General features: G+C 33.2%; 1 protein-coding gene across 2 annotated transcripts in view; it reads left to right on the plus strand.

The window, feature by feature from the left end:
• The window catches only part of Tmem65 (transmembrane protein 65), a 54129-nt gene that overhangs the window by 10088 nt on the left and 21749 nt on the right, over nt 1–22292 (plus strand). Inside the window, exons 2-3 of one of the 2 annotated variants that reach the window (XM_078016727.1) lie at nt 6895–6975; nt 20870–20914. In XM_078016727.1, the coding sequence (XP_077872853.1) occupies nt 6895–6975; nt 20870–20914 (126 nt within the window). The remainder of the gene's footprint in view (nt 1–6894; nt 6976–20869; nt 20915–22292) is intronic. The other variant, XM_078016728.1, reaches the window with a different exon arrangement.

Consider the following 22292-nt stretch of genomic DNA (forward strand, 5'->3'; position numbering starts at 1 on the left):
ATTTCTAATAAGTTCCCAAGGATTTCAGTACTAGAGGTCCATGGACCATATTTTTGAGTAGCAGTGTTATAAAAGGTTATTCTATTTGGGGGGGACGATGGGAGAGAATTGCAGTAATATGCATCTTAAACTCAGGCTTCCTTGAATTGAGGAAGGAAATATGTAAACAAACATGATTTTAATAATATAAGATGTGATCCATTTTGTGAACTGGTACAATTTTTGTGTATGAGAAAGATTGTGATTTAGAAATATTATCCTAGAAATTTTTTTTCTTGCACACAAAGAGGCTTGTTAAAAATATTAGAAAAAGGTGAATTGTTATTACTTATTTTATAGCTATACATAATTATCTTTGAAAAATAAATGCTGTGTAACAAATGTCCGGTCATTTGACACATAACAATGTTTTAGTTAATGAGTCTATTAGTCATCTTTGGGTTACTACAACACAATACCGGAAGCAGCTAATTTCATGAAGGGAAAAAGATTTTTATTTAGTTCACAGTTTTGGAGGCTGAAAGTCCAAATAGCACAGCTGAGGATCGGCAGCCTCCTCTTGGCTGCATCACCGTATGGTGCAGATAGTGATGGTGGGAGTGCATGTCAGAGTGAGTAATCACATCATGGTGGAGGTGCATTTGTATGGAAGAGCTTATGTCTTCAAACAGGGAGTCAGCAAGAGAGAGACTGGAGTCCCATAATCTCTTTTGGGGGCATACCCTTAGTGAACTAAGGACTTTCACAAGACCTCAGCTTGCAAAAGTTCCATCATCTCACAATAGCACCACCCTGGGACCAATCCTCTAATTATAGTGGACCTTTGGGGTCACTGAGACCATATCCATACCATAGCATTGATGAACTTAATGGTGATCTTTAGATGTAAGATTATGTTGCCTGGTGACATCATAACTCTTTGTTTAAATACACTTCACGTCTTTTGCATAACAATATCGCCTAACAATGCTTTTTGAAGATGTAACTCTCTTAAGTAATGTGTGACTGTATTCCTTTTTGTACATCACTTTTCCTTCCCATTATGACCTAGAACCTATTCTCTAGTGAAGTCTTATTTCTTTAGTAAACCATGCCCCAGTCATACTTTTTTTTTCAGGTTATTCTCTTTTGTGCTTTTTCTACTTTTTAGTATTTTTAAAATTTTGAAACAATTTCAACCTCACAGAAAACTTCCTAGTAAACTTTTTTTTCCCCTTTTCTGAATTGTTAGAAAATAAATTTTGACTCAGTTCTTTGGGAAGCAGTCTCTGAGACAAAGACTGATTTATAAGAAACTTATTGGGTAATGCTCTTGGAATCCTCACTTTAGGAAGGGAAAGGAAGGAAACAAATTTGGGCAGGAGTAGAAATTCAGTTATTCTGGTTTGGATGTGAGGTGTACCCCAGAAGTTCCTGTGTTAATACAGGGATGGTCATAGATGAAATGATTAAATTATGGGAGCTGTAACCTCATCAGTTCATCCTAGTTTGAATGGATTAATTGGGTCGAATTGCAGGCAGGTGGGGCAGTCAGGAAGGCGGGGGCATGCTGGAGGAGGTGGGTCACTTCTTCCAGGTGTGCCCTGGAAGGGTTTGTTTTTCCTGTGGCCACTTTTCCCTTTTCTCTCTGGTTTCCTACTGCACTATGGGCTGAGCATCTCTCCTCCTCCAGGCCCTTCAACCGTGATGCTCAACTATGCCTTACCATGGGCCTGGGCAGTGGACTTGGGTGACCCTGGATTGAACCTCTGGAACTATGAGCCAAATGAACTTCCCCTTCTTTAAGTTGTTCTTGTGTCAGGTTTTATGGTCACAACAATGTAAAGCTAACACTGTTGTCACAGTTTCAACAGAAGACTCAGCTGACCCTGCAAGGAGTTCTAGAGTTGGATGACCCTTCCTATTGTTGTGAGCTGGGTGAGATTACTGTACCTCTCCTCTGTGAAAACAAGCTATTAGAGCTTGATTGCCCTGGACAGGGTGCAGGGGCTTGGACCAAGCATTCTTCAGCTGAGGTAGTTCCCCCAGATAATTGGCCACTGAGAGCTGTGTCTTAGAAAGACTTCTACCAACTAAGAGTCAGGTTGTGCACCATGATGTTCATTACAACTGGAGTTAGTTGTTACATATCTTTAATTTCTTGCCAGCTGAAACAGTTCCTTAGTTTTTCCTTTTAGTATATTGTGACATGTCCTTCAATTTAAATTTGTTTCATGGCTCATGAACAGATTTCAGTAGTACATCTTTAGCAGGAATATCACAGCAGTGTTATGTTCTTTTTAGTCATGTCAGTTGACCTGTGATTTCAAATTTTCCCTGGTGATTTTATCTTTGAACATTTGACTAAAAGCTTGATTTATCCACTGTGAAGTTATTATTTTCCTTTCTGTAATTTTTAAGTATTTTGTGAAGTAATACTTCGAGTGTATGAAATATTCCATTTTTCATCAATTTTCAATATATTAATTTACATCAATATATAATAATGGATTTTTATTTTATTTAGTGGGTTGTAGTTTATTATTTGATCTTCTATCTGTTCCATATTTGACTAGTGGAAACCCCTTCAAGTTAGCTCTGTCTTTTTGACATGACTCCTTACCCATTACTTGTTGAGCATGTCCCCTCTTTCAGGTTTGGACTTAAAAACATTTCGGGATTTAAATAACTCTGTGGAGAGAGGTTGCTTCCCTTTTCCTTCCCATAAAAATTCAGTCCAAAAACCACAGATGGAATTGAGGTAGATGTCTGTGTAGGGGGCAGGGAAGTCACAGTAGCCACAGGGATTCCAGGTTTGTCTTGAACTTTTTCTGTCTCAACCCTGAATCAGCTATTTCTACAGAGAGCCTAGGTTTCTTTCAGTGTAGAATGGTATTTAGAAACAAAGATTTGAGTATTAGGTTGCCGCAGTCCGGCTGCAGCATAATAAGGGGGGGGGGTGACGAATAACTTCTGTAGATTGATACAGCAGGAATAGGAGCCGTTTATTGTAGGACAACAGAGCTATTTATACATTTTGCACAGCTTATCTTAATTAGCATAAACTAGATACATCAGTCAACCAATAAGGAATCTCCACACTTAATGGCTCGCTTTTGTTATTTCTCAAACCACTCCCTCTGGCATTTTGCCAGGCACCATCCAGACTTGTTTACGAACTCTAACATTTCTCTGGCAAAATACCAGTGTTATTTTGACTTGTCTACAGACCTTAACATTAGGTGTGCTCATAACTGGTAGGGTATGGCTGTTCCCAGGCCCTCACAGTTAACAGAGCTTGTGAACCAAGGATTGTAAGTATTTATATACATAATTGTTTTAGTCAGCTTTTGCATTGCTGTGACCAAATTATCCAACAAGAACAACTTAAAGGAGGAAAAGTTTTTTGGGGGCTCACAGTTTCTGAGGTTTCAATCTATAGTTGACTGACTCCATAACTCAGGGCCCAAGGTGAGCCAGCACATCATGAGGAAAGGGCCCAATGGAGGAAAATTGCTCAGCTCATGGCCAGTGGGGAAGCAGAGAGGGCAGGAAGGATCCCCAGGGAATATGCACCCCTCCAGGGCATACCCACAATGATTCACCTCCTCTAGCCATGGCTACCTGCCTGTAGTTACAACTCAGTCCATCCATTCACACCAATATGGACTGATTAGGTTATAGCTATCACAATCCAATCCTTTCATCTCTAAATATTCTTGCATTCATAAGAGCTTTTGGGGAATCCCTTGTGGCCAAATCATAACAATAATTTATGTCATTTCTATGTATCTGTCCCCCCTCTTTCTCTACAATACTATATATTATAAGAATTTATAACAATTTCTCCAATACTAATTCAATACCACAAGGTACATTTTAGTTTTTTCACGTTGTATTTCTGTATTTATTCTCCGAAGGAGAAATACCTGCCTCCTGTTACACTTAATACATTTCTTTTTTGGATCACTACTTTAGTGTGTCACCAATACCCCATCTCCACTACTGCTAAAGTACTCCTGTCCAGATGCTCTTCTTACTGAAACTTGGACACTGACACCCTGTACCACAATCCTCTCCCCTCTACTATGGAATCCTTTCTCGTTCCAATTGGGTTTTGACACTTTGTGCCAGATGGACCCTCCTATGCCGAAACACCCTCACCCTGCTTGAACTTTGGACCCTGCTTAGGCCACTGTGGCTTCCCTCTCTCCAGAACAGATACCTATTTGACTCCATTCTACCTCACAGATTTTTGATTGCATTTTATGGGAAAGAGGAGTTCTCTCCATCCACTTATTTAAATTTAAATTGATTAAGGCCAAACATAAAGCCTTTCTCTTCTCCTCTACTTCAGGATGTAATTTCTTTCTTCTGGAAATTTTTATATTTTTTTTGTTAGGGTCTATAAACAAGTCAGGATGGCGCTTGGCATTTTGCCAGAGGGAGTGGTTTGTGAGCCATTAAGTGTGGAGATTCCTTATTGGTTGACTGCTGTATCTAGTTTATGTTAATTAAGATAAGCTGTGTGGAATGTATATATACCCCTCTTGTCCTACAATAAATGGCTGCCACTCCTGCTGTATCAATGTACACAGGTTGTTCGTCACCCCCGGTTATTTTGCTACAGCCGGACTTCGGCATTTTTTCTTTATTCATCTTATATCTGTTTATACATGCTACCAACTCTGTGTAACTCTTTGAGATCAGGGATGATTTTGTGCAAGTTTTTTTTTAAAACCCTTTAAATATATATATATTTTTGTTTAGCAATGAATACAGAGGCAGTTAAAAAAACCTGAGTTGATCTATGAAAAGGTTTCTCTTATTTTTAAGCACAAGATGTTTTATAATTGAATCCTACTTCATTATAGATCAGTAAATCTTTGGCTGATAGTTGAATAATAATAAATTCAAGTAAGTAAAATGGAAAACATTTTGGTTCTAAGTAAAGAACATTATTCTCTTTTATTTTTTATTAATTTGTACATGTAGAAAATAGTGTGTATTAAAATCTAATGCCCTGTTTTGTTGATTTATTATGCACATTTCATTAAGTAATTATGGAAGGCAGTCCTTGTGTTGCATGTTTCCCTGTGCATGAATTTTAATAACCATGTTTTAGTTAAATAACAATTTTAAACAACACAGTTTAAAATTTATTTTATCTCAGTATATTAACTTTGAGTATAAATAAAGTGCAAACTTAACTGTAAACTTTGCTTCTATTTCCTGAGTTCACAAATCACTATTTTAAAAAAAGCTGTGTATCATGATTATGACCAATCCATCACTTCTTTCACAGCCTGTTGTTATTTGTCGGTGTGTATCTATTCAGTTGACTCACGGAAAAGTATTGATAAACTCATGCAGTGTTTTACAAGAAATGGACCAAATGGAAAATAAAGGCCAGGCATGGTGATACATACCTATGGTCCCAGCTACATGGGAGGTAGAGGCAGGAAGATCCTTCAAACTCAGAAGTTTGAATCCAGCCTGGGCAACATACTTAGACCCCATTTTAATAACAACAACAATAAAAAAGGGAAAGTATTTCATTATAATAATGTAAAAAATAAAGACTATTATTTTTTGCATTATTATAATGAAATACTTAAGACTGTGTAACTTTATATTAAAAAAAGGGTTTGCTTAGCTCATAGTTCTGGAGACTCATATAGATCTGGTGATGGCCTTCTTGCTGGCAGAGTCCCAATACAGTGCAGAGCCTCACATGGCAAGACATTTGGGAGTGTGTGTCTGTCTTTACTCTGGTGTTTTTCTTTTCTCTCCGTATAAAGCTACTAGTATTCAGTCATTCAATCTCCTTATAAAGCTGCTAGGCTCCACCTTCATGACTTTATTGGATTCTAATTTCCTCCCAAAGGCCCCACTTCTAAACACCATAGTTGATTAATTTTTCCCTCAGTACCTCATAATGGGGATTAGCTTTCAACACATGCTGTGTTGGGGGACACACTCAAACAATATCCAAACTATAGCATTGATAATACTATAGTGAGATTTCATCCAGATATAAATGCAATACAGAAGAAATAGCTGAATGTGAGAATGCCAACACTGGCACTGAACTGCCGCCATTTAAGACTTGAAGTCTGCTGCCAGCAGAGCTCAGGGGAGGCAAATTTATGAATGTAAATGAGGAAAGTGGGAGGTTGTGATGAAAAGATGATGTTCTAGAGGAAGTGACCCTGGCAAAAAAGTTCATTTTATTAAAGGAACTCTCAGAGATATTTCAAGACATTGAAAATACAAAGGATAAATTTGTGTGTGTGTGTGTGTGTGTGTGTGTGTGTTTCTAATCTAAGACTTAGAAAAGAATGTGATAATTCAAGGTACAGGAAGGATGCTTTATATTGTTAAGTTATATGATGAGAAATAGTATGAAAAGAAGAGGACTCAGATTGTTCAAGTTGCTTTACTTAAGTACAAAGAAATAAAACATTTTACTTGTCTGTGTTTCTGTTTTAAAATACAGTATACTGAATTAACATTAATTTTACTATTTTCAAGATTTCCCTTTGCATTTATACCTGTGAGAGACGTTTTTAGTGTTTTGACAAATTCTTGAAGGTTACAGAATCATTGAATTTTCCCCACTGCTTATATATTTATTTGACAGTGCTAGGGATTTAACCCAAGGCCACAAGCATGCTAGGCAGGTGCTCTACCACTGAGCTACCCTCCTACCCCCACTGGTTATTAAGACTGCCTGTACAGTTGAAGCTTGCAGTGTCAATTGTACAGCCCTATACTACTGAATAAATCAAAGACTGCCTTCAAACTAACATGTGACACTTAAAAACTTCATATACATTCATGAACTTTAAAAAATATTTACACATTGTAATTACTTTATTGCTTAAATACATTTTAATTTTAAAATATTTTTAGCATGCAGATATCCCAAACCTGAGATTGTCATTGTGAAGCGTGCAAAGGAGATATCATCAGCAGAGACCTCTGATAATTTTGGTATAGTATAGTACATTCTTATGGTGTTGATTGCTTGTCACATGTTCATTGCAAGTAGAAAAGCATCTACTTGATGGAACTTCTTGCTTGTTTGAAATAGAATTAATTAAATTTTTTATATTAGTATTTTAGACTGTCAGCAGTATTTATTTCTGTCATCTAACCCTGGGATTTGTGGATATGATTGAATAATAATTGCATGATTAACTAAACTAAAGTATTATATTTATGACCTTAAGACAAAATCACTTTTATTTAATATTTAATAATGTATTTAAAAAATATAAAATAACCATAGCAAGTAAAACATAAGAAGCAACAAAGGCTATGAATTTTTTTAAGACTACGCAGGAAAAAAGGACCACATATAGATATTTCAGAATATTCCAGAGACAAGCTGACAAGCTGTATTTAAGTAGCTGAACTTCAGGAACTGTTCAGTGTATGTATACATGCATACATAAATATGTAATACATATACAAATATTAATGCCTGCATGAATATATATGTGTGTGCATGTATACATAATTTTTTTTCAGCACTAGGGATCGAACCCAGGGTTTTATGCATGCTAGGCAAGTAAGTATGCTTTCACTGAGTTACAATGCACCTCACCCTCAGTATTTTAAAGATATAATCTTGACTGGTTTGAAAGTTTTATATACGTTTATTCAAGGCCCTTAATGATATTTTTTTTTTTAGATTTATCTGCCATATAGCTTGCTGTCTAATTTTAGTTGCATGCTGTGGTGGTAATGGAATTCTGTGTGTTTGAGAGAACGAGAGATAAAGACTAAATAAATGTCCTTATTTATTATTCAATTTAAATATATTGTCTAAGAAATATAATGTGGTGTCTAAAAAGGATTCTGAAGTATTTTGTGGTTTATGAACATTGAAATTATGTTTGGTTAAGGGTTAAATATGATGTCAAGGGCAAAAAACCATGTCATAAGAACTTAAGAGAAATGTCTTATGCGTGTAATATATGTACACACATATTAATGTCATTACATTGTAAGAATTCTTCAGTATACTCTACCAGTTCTTAGGTAATTCTAAAATTAAAAAATTTAAATCCAGTAGGTATAAACATTTAATGCTAATATCTTTTGAAGAATAGTTTTGATTTTGAATTACTTTGAAGATTGATTTTTTCTCTCTCTCATTTTTGGAATGATATAGGGAAAAGAAATGATAGTAGATTATGATAATCAATATCACTAGGAGGTGCAGTGCTGATGAATGATTGTAGGGTTTACCTGTAAGTGCTCACCTTCTGAGAATCAGTCTTTAGTTATATCTTTAGTCATTATAATGTTCTTTCTCATGAATTTTAGGTGGCACCCCTCTATATTTAAAATATACTGGTATTCAGTAAAGAAGAAATATAAAATTAAAGCCTTAAAGGGAATGAGAGAACTGAACCTCTCATTTAATTTGTAACATGAAAAATGTGTTTAGGATTTGGTGACTAATTACTTATTAGGGTAGGGACTTGTGTCAAGTCCTTTGGGGTTTTAGTTTAGTGCTCTTTCACAATAATGGATTTCTTTAGGGTTAGCAGTAGAGATTAGTCCTAGACTACAAGTATCTAGTTATGAAACCATCAGAAATCATGTAATGCCTCTATTCAAGAAATGTTTTAACTGGTAGCCATGATGAATCATTTGTTTTATTTCTCTTTCTCTAACTTTGATGGATTTAAAAAAAATGATGTGTCTGAACTAGAATTATTTCTTGGCAAAGAAGGGGAAAAAGCAATTTGAAGAGGATATTAGTATTCAAGTTAATTTCAGTTTTACTTCAGTTTCAAATATTAATGCAGTAGTTTGTTTGATTGTTTGATGGATGGGTTGATTGGCACTGGGAATTGGACCCAGTTACATACTACAAATGAGCTACATTCCCAGCCTTTCTAAGGTTTTTCTTTTTTGAGAAAGGTTCTCACTCAGTTGCTTAGGCTGGTCTTGAACTTGCCCTCCTCCTGCTTTATCCTTTCAAGTCACTTGGATTACAGTTATGCCCAGCTTTGACAGTATTTTATATATTCACATATGATTGATATTAGTTACTTTTAATTTTAATTGAAAACTTATTAAATGAAAGAAAATTGGAAGCTAGAATATGGGTTCTGGACCTACCTATGCATTAATAAGTCACTTTTAACATCTGAGTCTCCATCTTCAAAGTGAATTAAGTCAGCATTTCTTAGTAGGCATGCTACTGACATTTAAGCTGGATGAGTCTTTCTTATGAAGGATTATTTATTGTACTGTAGAAAGTTTAGATTCCATAATGCTAGTGGCATTTCCCAGTATTATTATATGTAAAACAACCATACATTTCTAAACTTTCTCTGGGAGAGGTCCCATATTGAGAGCCACTGGCAGTTTGTTTCTAAGACTCCTTAAAGCTCTTACATTCTATGAAAGAATTCTTATTTGGGAAATAATTGAAAGAGAAAAGGTAACACATCAACTGAAATATCTCTGTTGCTTCTTATATGTTAAGCAATGTTACTTTAAAATGAATATCTTTTGGGTATCTGTGTAGCTATACTCATAGACATTTAAGCTATTCTATGATTATTTTTTTCTAATTCACTTGAATATATAAATATATATATAATATGTATGTTATGTATATGCATATATATATTTGTATGATTTTTCAAAACTAAATATATCTTTATACCAAATAAATGAAAGTAACAAGATCTATCTTTAGCTGGGCGTGGTGACATAGGCCTGTAATTCTAGTGGCTCAGGAGGCTGAGGCAGGAGAATCCTGAATTCAAAGCCAGCTTCAGCTCTTGCTTAGTGCCTTGCCACTAAGCAACTCAGTGAGACCTAAGGAACTCAGTGAAAGCCAAGCAACTCAATGAGACCCTGTCTCTAAATAAAATACAAAATAGAGCTGGTTATGTGACTTAGTGGTTGAGTGCCCCTGAATTCAATCCCCAGTACCAAAAAAAAAAAAAAAAAACCCACAAAAAAAACAAAACCTATCTTTAAAAGGTACTCTATTGTTTCAATATCTTAGCCTCTTAAAAAGGAATATTATTGTACATAGTAATTATTTTCTTTGCATGATGAAAGGGAAGTCTGTGTTAAGTAATATATATAATTGTTCCAAGTATACAAGTTTGGCATGTGGAAGCAACCACAAATCAATATGTTGATTTGGTTTTCCTAAAAATAAATGTTTGGTTATCCTAAAAAGAAACCTACCATGAAATAAAGGAAGAAAAATTATTGTATCTCTAGTATTTACTTTCACTTAAGCCACAGTTAATTAATGGGTTTTGTACATATGAGTGATTAATTGAGTGGTACAGCTATGCTATCATTACCATTGGCCAACTCTTGTCTGTTACACCACTGGCCTGCACCTGCCCAGAAATCTGTTAGTTTCTTCTTGTTACCCACCTGGATTGCAGTAAGGCCCCAGGAGGCACATTAGTTCACAGGAAGTTAATGAGGTGACACTGTTAGTTCTTGTGATCTAAGTAGAAATTTATTTTTTATATAATGCATATGTTATATAAAACACTTTTAAATGCTAAACAGAATTATAAGATCACACTCAAATGCTTTTATGGGTTTTACCTATGACATGTAATTTAAAAATAATTATAAATCCTTTTACAATTAAAATATTTATTTACAAATACTTGTTAATTAAAACCTACTAAATTCTTTGCTGTTTATAAAGTGTTCATTTTCAATTTTGAATGTCATTTTTTGAGAGACTATTACTGACCTGTATTTACTTGTTTGTGTAGCTTTTAACCCCCTTTTGGTGCATGACTTTTTGGCATTTTACATGATTTACTTAAATTATTTTGCATACAGCATTGTTGCATTTTAAGTTCTTATTCTTTATTGTATATTTATTGTAAATTTCACCTTACCCATTCAATTTTGTTTCTATTAGAAAACTAAGCACTTATTTATAATGTTCAGAAATATGGGCATCTGAGACCGGATACCTAAATTATTGTTTAAATGCACTAGTTTTATCTTTGTTCTTTTAAATAATCTCTTATTAGGCCATACTTTGCCTGCTTCCTTTACTTTCTCGGGGAAGATGCTGTGGTGGGTTTGGAGGAGATTTTAGGTGTTCAGAAATTCAGAAACTGGATAATTGGGCTCTTAAGGATTATTGAGTTATTTATCATAAAGGAATACTAGGTGTTTTATATCACCTTAGAGTGAAGTTGTTTTAATGCTTTTCCTAAGTTTATTGTAAATTATTTTTAATTTTCCCCTTAGTTTGAGATCTTATTTTGGTATTTCTATACATGGTAATAGGCCATGTTATTGCCATGTTTGAAGTGGAATTATTTCTTGGGAAAGGAAGGGAAAAAACAATTTGAAGAGGATATTAGCATAATAGAAAATGGACAAGATAAAAACTCTTCTTTTTGTTTTTCAGAATTTATTTTGTTTCACTTTGGAATTACACCTTGTAAAGTAGGATTAATTTAATGGATTGCTTAACAGTGAAAATGACAAATTATAGTTTCAATTAGATATTATAATAGAGTGCTGTAATGAGTTCTAGTTCTGTTTTCATTCACCATCATTGTTGTAAATATGTTTTGTGATTTGATAATGGAGACGAAAATGTAGACTGTTCCACTTATACTTCTTTTATCAAAGTGTTTTGATTTTCAATTTAAGATGTGTATCTTAGAAGAGTATTTTATTTAAAAAAGAAATGTATTAGGCAGCATAAATTACCCTAAAACTTTTGTTAATATTGGACTAATGGTCTAATGGTTTTTAATAAAAAGTTAATCTTAAAGGGATTTATAATAAAGAAGAGATACATAGTTAAAATCTTACAATAAACTTTTCAGACTTGTCTTACCTAATTTTTTGTGTGTTGGAATCTAGTTGTCAGTTAAAATTGGCAATTACAGCTTGAAGTTTTCTCTGGAATTTGTTTTAATGTTATTTTGCTTATATCCTGAAAACATTTCATGAAGTTTACATTAAAAAATAAAAATGAAGCAAGGTGGGTTTTTTTTTAATGACATACTTGTTTCAAGAGACATTATACAAAATTTTTAAAGTTCTATAAATACATGTTTTGTTTTATTTTTCAATTCATTATAATTATAGGAATCTACCCTAAGGAACTTACTGAGGAACTCAAAAGATTTCAGTACAAATTAGTATTATTTCTAAATATGAAAAAGAATAAGTACTTTAAATACTTAGTAGTGGGGGGTTCATTAAGCTACTATACATCATATGATGAAATAAAATTCCTTCAAAATTTTGAAGGTTTGGGAAAATATTCATCATTTGATGCTTTTTGAAAAAGGAAAAATTAATTTTGTGTGAACATCTTTATAGGAAATAGTCAAAGGGTAATATAGCAAAATGTTTATTTCTGATAAGTAGTGGATGATCTTCTTTTCATTTTCTTCTTTTTCTCAATCTCATTAACTTCCTTGAACTTATTTGTACAATCTTCATAATGGAGAAGTGTGACATTCCTTTAGATAAACCAAAGGAATTTACTATTTTAAATGTTACTTTTTAATTTTTATTTAAAAATTCCTCTTAAGTTAAAAAATACACTTAATAGCTTCATCTTTTTAATGTAGGTAAACACAAATGTATAAATATGTGCTATTTATATATATATATTGTGTGTGTATGGCTTAATGTAAGATATTTTCAGTAAATCCTATTATAGAAATCAGTTTTGACTGAACAGAACTAAAGGGCACATAGGTTTTGTTAACTTCTTCAAAGTGGGTGTTTTATTCAGATTTGTTAGTATTTGATTGTGCTCTCTAGTTTTTTAACTCCCCAGTGTTTTAGTTTCACCTGTTCAAGCTAATAGAAAGAAGAGTTCATATTCAAAATTGGTGAATTTTATAATAAAAGATAAATTTGGCAAAGGAAGATAGGAAATAAACAGGTATTGCTTTCTCTGTTTTCTAGTTAACATTATCAGAGGTGGCTATGTTTTATATTTTAATATTACCATGCTTTTACTCTGTATTTATTTTACTAAAACTTTGCTGTGAGTATAGACTTATATACTTTATTCATTTTTGAAAGCAACAAAGCACATGGTCTTTCTACTACTTTTGAATAAATTATTTTGGATCTGCTTTCAGAAAATTGTTTATTCAAATAAGGTAAGGATTTGGTAGTTTCATAAACACAATTAATTTTTAAAATTTATTCTAATTTGTTTTATATGATAGCAGGATGCATTTCAATTCATATTACACATATACAGCACAATTTTTCATATCTCTGGTTGTACACAATGTAGAGTCATGCCATTCATGACTTTATACATGTACTTAGAGTAATGATGTCCATCTCATTCCACTGCCTTTCCTACCTCCATGTCCCCTCCCTTCCTCTCCCTTCCCTTTGACCTGTCTATAGTTCATCTATTCCTCCCATGCCTCTTCATCCCTATTATGAATAAGCATCCTTATATAAGAGGAAACATTTGGCATTTGGTTTTTTGGGATTGGCTAACTAGCATTATATTCTCCAACTCTGTCCATTTACCTGCAAATGCCATGATTTTATTCTCTTTTATTACTGAGTAATATTCCATTGTGTATATATACCACGTTATCTTTATCCATTCATCTACTGAATGGCAGCTAGGTTGGTTCCACAGTTTAGCTATTGTGAATTGTGCTGCTATAAACATTGATGTGGCTGTGTCTCTGTGGTATGCTATTTTTAAGTCCTTTGGGTATAGATCAAGGAGTGGGATACTGGGTCAAATAGTGGTTCTATTTCCAGTTTTCCAAGTAATCTCCATACTGCTTTTCATATTGGCTGCACCAATGTGCAGTCCCACCAGCAGTGTATGAGTGTACCTCTTCCCCCACATCTTCACCAACACTTATTGTTGTTTGAATTCATAATAACTGCCATTCTGACTGGAGTGAGATGAAATCTTAGTACTGTTTTTATTTGCATTTCTCTAATTGCTAGAGATGTTAAACATTTTTTAAAAATATTTGTTGATTGATTCTGAGAAGTGTCTGTTCAGTTCCTTGGCCCATTTATTGATGGGGTTATTTGGGTTTTTTGGTGCTAAGATTTTTGAGTTCTTTATATACCTTAGAGATCAGTACTTTATCTGATGTGCGCATGGTAAAGATTTGTTCCCATTCTGTGGGCTCTCTATTCACCTCACTGATGGTTTCTTTTGCTGAGAAGAAGCTTTTTAGTTTGAATCCACCCCACTTATTGATCGTTGATATTAATTCTTGTGCTATAGGAGTCTTATTAAGAAAGTTGGGGTCTAATCTGACATGATGAAGGTTTGGGCCTATTTTTCTTATGTTAGGCACAGGGTCTCTGGTTTAGCTCCCAGGTCCTTGATCCACTTTGAGTTGAGTATTGTGCATGGTGAGAAACAGGGACTTAAATTCATTTTGTTGCATATGAATTTCCAATTTTTCCAGCACCATTTGTTGAAGAGGCTATCCTTTTTCTAATATATGCTTTGGGTGCCTTTGTCTAATATGAGGTAACTGTATTTGTGTGGTTCGTCTCTGTTTTCTCTATTCTGTACCATTGCTCTACAAGTCTATTTTGGTGCCAATACCATGCTGTTTTTGTTACTGTTGCTCTGTAGTATAGTTTAAGATCTGTTATAGTGATGCCACCTGCTTCACTCTTCTTGCTAAGAATTGCTTCAGCTATTCTGGGTCTCTTATTTTTTCAGATGAATTTCATGACTGCTTTTTCTATTTCTATAAGGAATGTCATTGGGATTTTGATTGGAATTGCATTAAATATGTATAATGCTTTTGGTAGTATGGTAACAAAATTAATTTTCTTCACTAGAGAAAATAAAAATCAATACAGCTAAGTATAATACACATGACTGTATTATACTTACAGTGGCTTGGGAGGCTGAGGCAGAAGGATCACAAGTTCAAAGCCAGCCTCAGCAAAAGCAAGGCGCTAAGCAACTCAGACCCTGTCTCTAAATAAAATACAAAATAGAGATGGGGATATGACTCAGTGGTCAAGTGCCCCTGAGTTTAATGCCTAGTATCCCCTGCTAACAACAACAACAACAACAACAACAACAAAACACCAGATAACTATTACCTCACCAATAAGGGGGACAATTTCCTAGAAACTGAGTGACTGCAGCTAATAAATACTTATGGAAGACCAGAATCTGTGCTTTCTCATGTCTTGATGGTATGATTGTGTGTGTATGTGGCTAGCTGAATGGTGGAGTTTAAAAAATAATAGCTTTGGGGTTTGGGGAGGTATGTGTGTGTGACCTGGTTTCCTCTGGAGAGGAAAAACGCTGTCTTAGTAACTGACAACTTTTTGTTACATTCCAGCTCCCTCTCCAGAAAGTAAATGCCATAAGTGTAGTGTTTGCTGGTGGGAGGTAGATTTTTGTTATAGGCACAGTTGTTTTTAGTTTGGTTTCTTTCTTTCTAGTGGTCAGTCAGTTGAATTCTGGGCAATTTCTTTAACTTTCACTTACATTGGTGTTCTCAAAGAAGCTTTTAGTCCCTTTTTTCCCAACTTATGATTGACACTAAAATTTTAATTATTTCACAAGGCAGTTTTTATAATGTATACCACAAATAGTAATCCCAGATTTATCTGTACCAGGGCAGTAGAACAGGAATCCTTAATCCTATCATCTCAGACCCCAAACCTTATGCACTCTATTTCTGTAATAAGCACTGAGTATCAATTATGGTATTTCCTTATAAAAAGATGAGTGGCCACGCAAGACTTCAGATTGATGGGAGCACAATTAAACATGGTCAAAACTATAGATATAACCTAACTCAGGCATGTATGCCTAAGTTGTAGGCACTTATGCTACTAAAGCTTCGGTTTTAAAACTTACATGTTCCTGAAAAGTATAATTTAAAATAAATTTCTACTTCATTTTGAGTTTTATTGCAAAATTTTAAATTTAATATGCCAAAATTTAGTAGCATTAATAAAAATAATTTAATGTAAGTCATATTTCAGTTATGAAGTTTTCTAAAACATATTTTGATAAAACCTTGTAGGAATTTCCTAGGATAAAACCATATGGTTAGTTGTAAAATGGAAATATTTTTTCTTATATGACTAGAGATAATATAGTAGTATAGACTTGCCTTTAGGATTATTGTCCTAAGTATGTTTCTTTGGAAAACCTTTGCCAATAAAAAACTATTTTTTGAATACATTCCAGTAGGAGAATGAAAATTCCTCATTAACTGGAGTTCATCTTATTAAAAACTACAGTTGGCCAATTTGTTACCACAGATGCTACCTTAACTTAAAATTAAGAAAAGGGACAATAGTAAATAAATAATTAGTCAGGAATTTATCTTAAACTCTCCGCATGACCAGGAGTACAAAAACCTTTACAGCAAAACCTGGGAATCTCTGGCGTAGTTGGAGGTGATTTCTCTTCATCTGTTGTTCTAAGGGAGCTTAGTATTGTGTTCTGTATCTTTGTCCAAACTGAGTCTTATCCAAAGATGACAAGTTCAGACTACTGTAAGTTAACCAACAAAGCAAACAGTAGAGGGACTGAAAACCCAGTTCCAGCAAGGAATTCTCCCAGATTGGAGTTTTATTCTCATGTGACCTGGGAAGCTTTCTTTTTAAATTTTAAAATCTCTACTTAAAAGATATTTTTAATGTTTTTATTAGTGCATTGTAGTTATACATAATAGTGTGGTTCATGTTGACATAATCACACATGAATGGAATGTAATTTGTTCCACTTCAGTCACCAGTGCTTCCCTTTTCCCTCTGCATTTGTTTCTCATCTTTTCTTTTTTACCTGTTATGTTTCTCATTTCTCCCCTTTGTCCTTCTCTTCATCTCTGATTCCCCTTTTCTTTAAGTAAATACAGTATAAAAATATTTCTACATATATAGGATAAAATAGAAAATGTAGCTGAGTTAAATGCATTTTTATTTCTGAAATAGGAGAAAAAAGAATTATGTTCTCTTCAGACCCTCTTAAGTCTTTGTGACAGCACTTCTCAGTTTTATATCTCTTAAATATAATAATTGAAGTTTAAGCTGATAAATATAATGTAATATAATATCTGAATCATTAAAGAAACGTTGTTTTTGAAATTTAATATTGTTCTATTTAGGCAGAAACAGTATTTTATGAGCTATGACAGTTTTCTGGTTGCTTGAATTATTTAGAAAACTAACTGAAATACCTCTTTTTGTACTTAAATTCATTTAAAAAATATTTTTAGTTATAGGTGGACACAATATCTTCATTTTTATTTTTATGTGGTGCTGAGGATCAAACCCAGTGCCTCATGCATAGTAGGCAAGTGCTCTACCTCTGAGCCACAACCCCAGCCCCAGTTCTTAAATTCATTTAAAAAAAATAAATTTGCTTTCAATATTTAAATTGTTTTCTCTAGTGTTCCTGGATTACTGAAGCAAAATAATATGTTGAAAGTGTTGAAAAATCTTATATTAAATATGCAAAATATTTTTCTCATGTTTCCAGGATTGTGATGAATGTCTGGAGTATTTTATATTAGGAAATATCACCTGTGTATTATAATAACTGAATGTATATAAATTCTCAATGACAAGAAGAGTCACATTTCAAGTATTTTTTATTTGATTTGATATAAAATAAATGATCAGTTTGCAGCAATTATCTTTTATTTACCTTTCAGCTAAGAGTTTTTACAATGTGAAATCTAAAGCAAAGAAATCCTACGTATAAGTATAATCTCACAGATTCTTATGGGGTAATTTCCCTATCCTATTTCTTTCTAAACATGGACTCCTATTAAAGGTCACTTCTTTCAAAAATGAGAACTACCTAAGAAAGGGGGAAAAATGTGATGAAGTTTGAATGTTATTTTTACTACTATTATGAGTAAACACTCATACTTTAGGAAGACAACAATTATCATTCAACTAAGGATTTTTGTGCTGTATTCATGAAGGATATTGGTCTGCAATTTACTATTTTTGATAATTTGGTAGAGTTTGGTTTTAGTATTATTCTCTCCTCATAAAATAAGTTGGGAAGTATTTCTTCATTGTAAGTTTTTGGGAGGGCTTTTTTTCTTTAAATCTAAAGTGAAACTATGTGTGCTTGGGGTGTGTGTGAGTGTGTTACTCTTTGTGTTGTGATTGGGGGCCTACTCTCAGGCTGAAGGTTGCAACAAACAGGTAATTAACTCACTTTGTATCATTTCTTTTAAGTGTTGATTCCCTTCAGAATTAACCTGTTGCAGTCATTTTCTAGTGATTCTGAAATTTATTAACTCTAATTTGTCTGTAGCTTATTCTATGTAGGAGGACTGATTTGATAAGAATTTACTTAGCCATTATTGGATGAAGAACCAGAAGTTTTGAGCTAAAAGAAGTAAGCAAGTATGGTATGATGAAGCAGAGTTTTAACAGCTACCTCATTATTTTAAAATACACAGAAAAGGGAGAATGTATGATAACACACACACACACACACACACACACACGCACACTCAGGTCTACTTAGTAAAACGTTAGAGTGGAATACATTTTTATGTAATTATAGATAATTTACCATATGTCAAGGATTCTTTTTTTTAAAAGATAGAAGAGACAGAGAGAGTTTTTTAATATTTATTTTTCAGTTTTTGGTGGACACAACATCTTTATTTTATTTTTATGTGGTGCTGAGGATTGAACCCAGCGCCCTGCACATGCCAGGTGAGCATGTTACCATTTGAGCCACATCCCCAGCCCTCAAGGATTCTTTTTTTGGGGGGGGGGTGAGGGTATTGGAGATTGAACTCAGAGGCACTCACCCATGGAATCACACCCTAGTCCTATTTTGTATTTTATTTAGAGATAAGGTCTCACTAAGTTGCGTAGTGCCTCGCATTTTGCTGAGGATGTCTTTGAACTCAAGGGTACTTTTCAATAAAATTGTCATGTTCTAAGGAATGTTGCCTTTATGATTCTTCTTGTACTCCTTAGGTTCTTTGTGAAGCAGGATTTTGATTTTACTCTGATATTGTTCTAGTGATTTTCCTCCCTGTCCTGTCCACAGTACTTATGTACTTTATTTATTTGGTGCTTTGGATCCCAGGGGAACTTTACCTCTGAGCTGCATCCCCAATCCTTTTTCAATTTATTTTTATTTTTTAATTTATTTTGAGACAGGGTTGCTGAGTTGCTGAGGGCCTCACTAAGTTGCTAATACTGGGCTTTGAACTTGCCATCCTTCTGCCTCAGCCTCTTGAATGGCTGAGATTACAGGTCTTTGCCACTGTGCTGGGCCTATCCATTATTCATTTGTCTAGGCTTTATCCTTTCTTAGGATTTGTAGGATATTCTAAATAATTTGTTCAATCTATAGGGAATTTGAAGAAGTAAAAGAAAGTGCCCTATGTATGCTAACTCTATTGGGAAGGTCCTGCTTGTTGAGATTTTAAGTATTTCAGAATGTTCCTGTCAGCTAACAAGGACTTCTCACAGTAATGATAATAATGTAACTAACAAATAGTTCTGATATGTATCCACTTTTGCATGTTTACTTCACTAGAAAATTCTCTGGAGTACAGTGGTGTCCTATATTCCTAGCTAAAAATTTGAAAAGCCATTTGCATGCTTTCAAAGTAGATTTTGAGATAACAAAATCTAATCAAAGAATGGAGACTTAATTTTGTCAGATGTGAAATTCTTCAAAAATTAATATATCTTCTTTTTTAATAAGGAAAAAAGTAAACATTCATTCTTAGAACATTCTGAATAATACAATGCTTCAACTCTAGGTTTTAGTGTTTTTTTTTTTTTTTTTTTTGTAAAGCCATTGTGGGACTATATGCAATTTTAGAAAACACCAGTCACAAATATGGACCACATTGCTTTTTGTACAGATTATCAATGGAAATTTATTTGCTTTTTACTTTTTAAAACAAAATTGTTCAGTTCTTATATTGTCAAAAATTATCAATAAATATCTTAGAAGATATATATCCAGTTTTTAATGTGTTTCCTGAGACAAGCTGGTTGAACTAAATCTATTGGAGAGTGAGCCATTGCTAAGGTTCTTCCATGTGTCATCAATTAATTCTATATGATTGGGTGAGGATAGGAGGTAGAATTACACAGGTGGTGAGATGGTTCTTGTTATGAAACGGTAGTTTTTTTGGTAACAGTTATTTTTTACATGTAGTTTTTTGTAATAATTAATTTTACATATATTGATGACTATTAAAGATACTTAAATTAATACTTGTGAAAACATTATGACATGTATTATACTTGTGAATAATAGCATAGTTTTTTGATTGTTGTATTAGGCAGAATATTATCTACTAGTATAGATTTCAAAAATCAAAATGTTCTATATATTATCTAATGGAATTAAAGAACCTTACCTAATCTAGTAAAATCATTGTTGTAATTACATTGCTTTAGGATATTATCCTATTTTTAAAGGATATCTGGGTGTATTTGAGTATTTTCTTCTATCAGTATTTATACATATTAAGTTTTCTTGAGATGTTACCTTAAAAATAGTAGCTAAATTTCTGAAGTGTTTTTCTACTGTAATTAGTGCAGATAGTCTCATCATATAGATGCAAGAACTTAAGTAAAAGAAATACAAAAAATGTGATTTACACAGAGCCTCGGGGCTCAGGGTAGGCTTATAACTAAAGGTCAGTTTTGTTTGCTAACTTTGTAGTTTAATCATAGAAGTTAATATTCTTTTAAATAAATAACTGTTGTCCATTAACCTAAATATAATTTATGAATAAACTCTACTGTTCTTCCAGATTGCATGTCTACCGGTGTTTTCTTCTTTGTAATAAAAAAATCATGTTATAGTAACTAATTCTTGCCTCACACCCTTTTTTTCCCCCTTTAGAAAAATTGGAAGCTCTGCCACCTACCCCAGGACAGCTGAGATATGGTAATGGTTCTATAATTGTTAAATATATGTGCATCTATCTTTTGGACTTGATGTAACTATATCATTTATTAATAGCACAGAAGAAATAGTAAATTAATCTTGCTAGAAAAAGTAGATTATCTTATTTATTTTGCAGAAGCATTTTATAAACTTGGTTTGATGTTATCACAGTACTGTGGTATAGCTAATATTGTTTAATAGCTAATATGTCAAGATATTATTGCTGTCTATAAATATAATTATACTTATGATAGAATTTTTCTTAATTCCAGGAAAAAGAATGTATTTGAATTTAAGTGCGATAACTGAAGAACTAGAATTTCTAGGCTCAAAGCTAGATAGAACTCTTCTCTGATGCAGAAAATACTTCCTGCTTAACTGTTTGTAAACAGTGAAAAGTAAAGTTCATTGAAAACACCAGGAAGAATAACCTTATTAAAATGCTGCTTTTCTTTCTTTTCTCTCTTATAATAGGAATAAATATATTGTAGGACTAACCTGGAAGTAATATAAAACAGTTAAAGATCCTACTATAAGAAGAAGAGAATTATCTAATGATATAGCAAATTTGAATAGGTTGTAAATTGAAGCCAAATATTAAATGTGATTTGCTAACAATTTCTATGTTATAGTGTTTCCCAAAGAAAATTGAAGAAATCACATATTAGTAGGAGATAATTATATACTAGAAAGCAAATTTATATCATTAGAAAAAAACTATCTAATAGCCAGCTCTTTTTTTTCTTATAGGTAGAATAAAATTTATATTAGAAATTAGTAACTTAATCCAAATGCCAAAGAATTTCAGAATTTTTAAGACTATTCTTCCCACCTGGGAAGACTCTTTCCTTATTCTTCCATCCTAATTCATACTACCTATATTGACATCACCATATAATACTGTTAGCTTTTTTTGTAGTTCATGTTTATATAGATACGTCACCATACCTAAAACCTTTGTTTATCTTTGTAGTTCAAGTTCCCAGTTGAGTGCCTAATACATTATTCATTTTCTTTTTAAAAAAATTATACTTTTTCCTTTTGGTTAAAAAGAAATTTTATTTATAGGACTTTTTTAAAAGGTAGAAATGTAAAAACATAATGTATTTTATAGTTCAAAGTGATTTCTGTAGCAATGTGCCTTGGTTTTACTGACCAAGTTTTTACAAAGATAACAATTAGACTAATCTTAATTTAATCTCCTTTATATTTAATATTAAGATGTTTGTATCGCAGACAGTTTTAGAGATGACATCAGGTTAACTCCAAATGCTGAGTAATCTTAACTGATTTCATCATTACTCTGCCAGATGTTTCAAAGAACTTGGGAAGATGATTTGCAGTTATACTTAAGTAGCTTTTTATTTACTGTACATAT

Source organism: Ictidomys tridecemlineatus, chromosome 7 (genome assembly GCF_052094955.1).
Source record: "Ictidomys tridecemlineatus isolate mIctTri1 chromosome 7, mIctTri1.hap1, whole genome shotgun sequence".
In the NCBI taxonomy this organism is placed as follows: Eukaryota; Metazoa; Chordata; class Mammalia; order Rodentia; family Sciuridae; genus Ictidomys; species Ictidomys tridecemlineatus.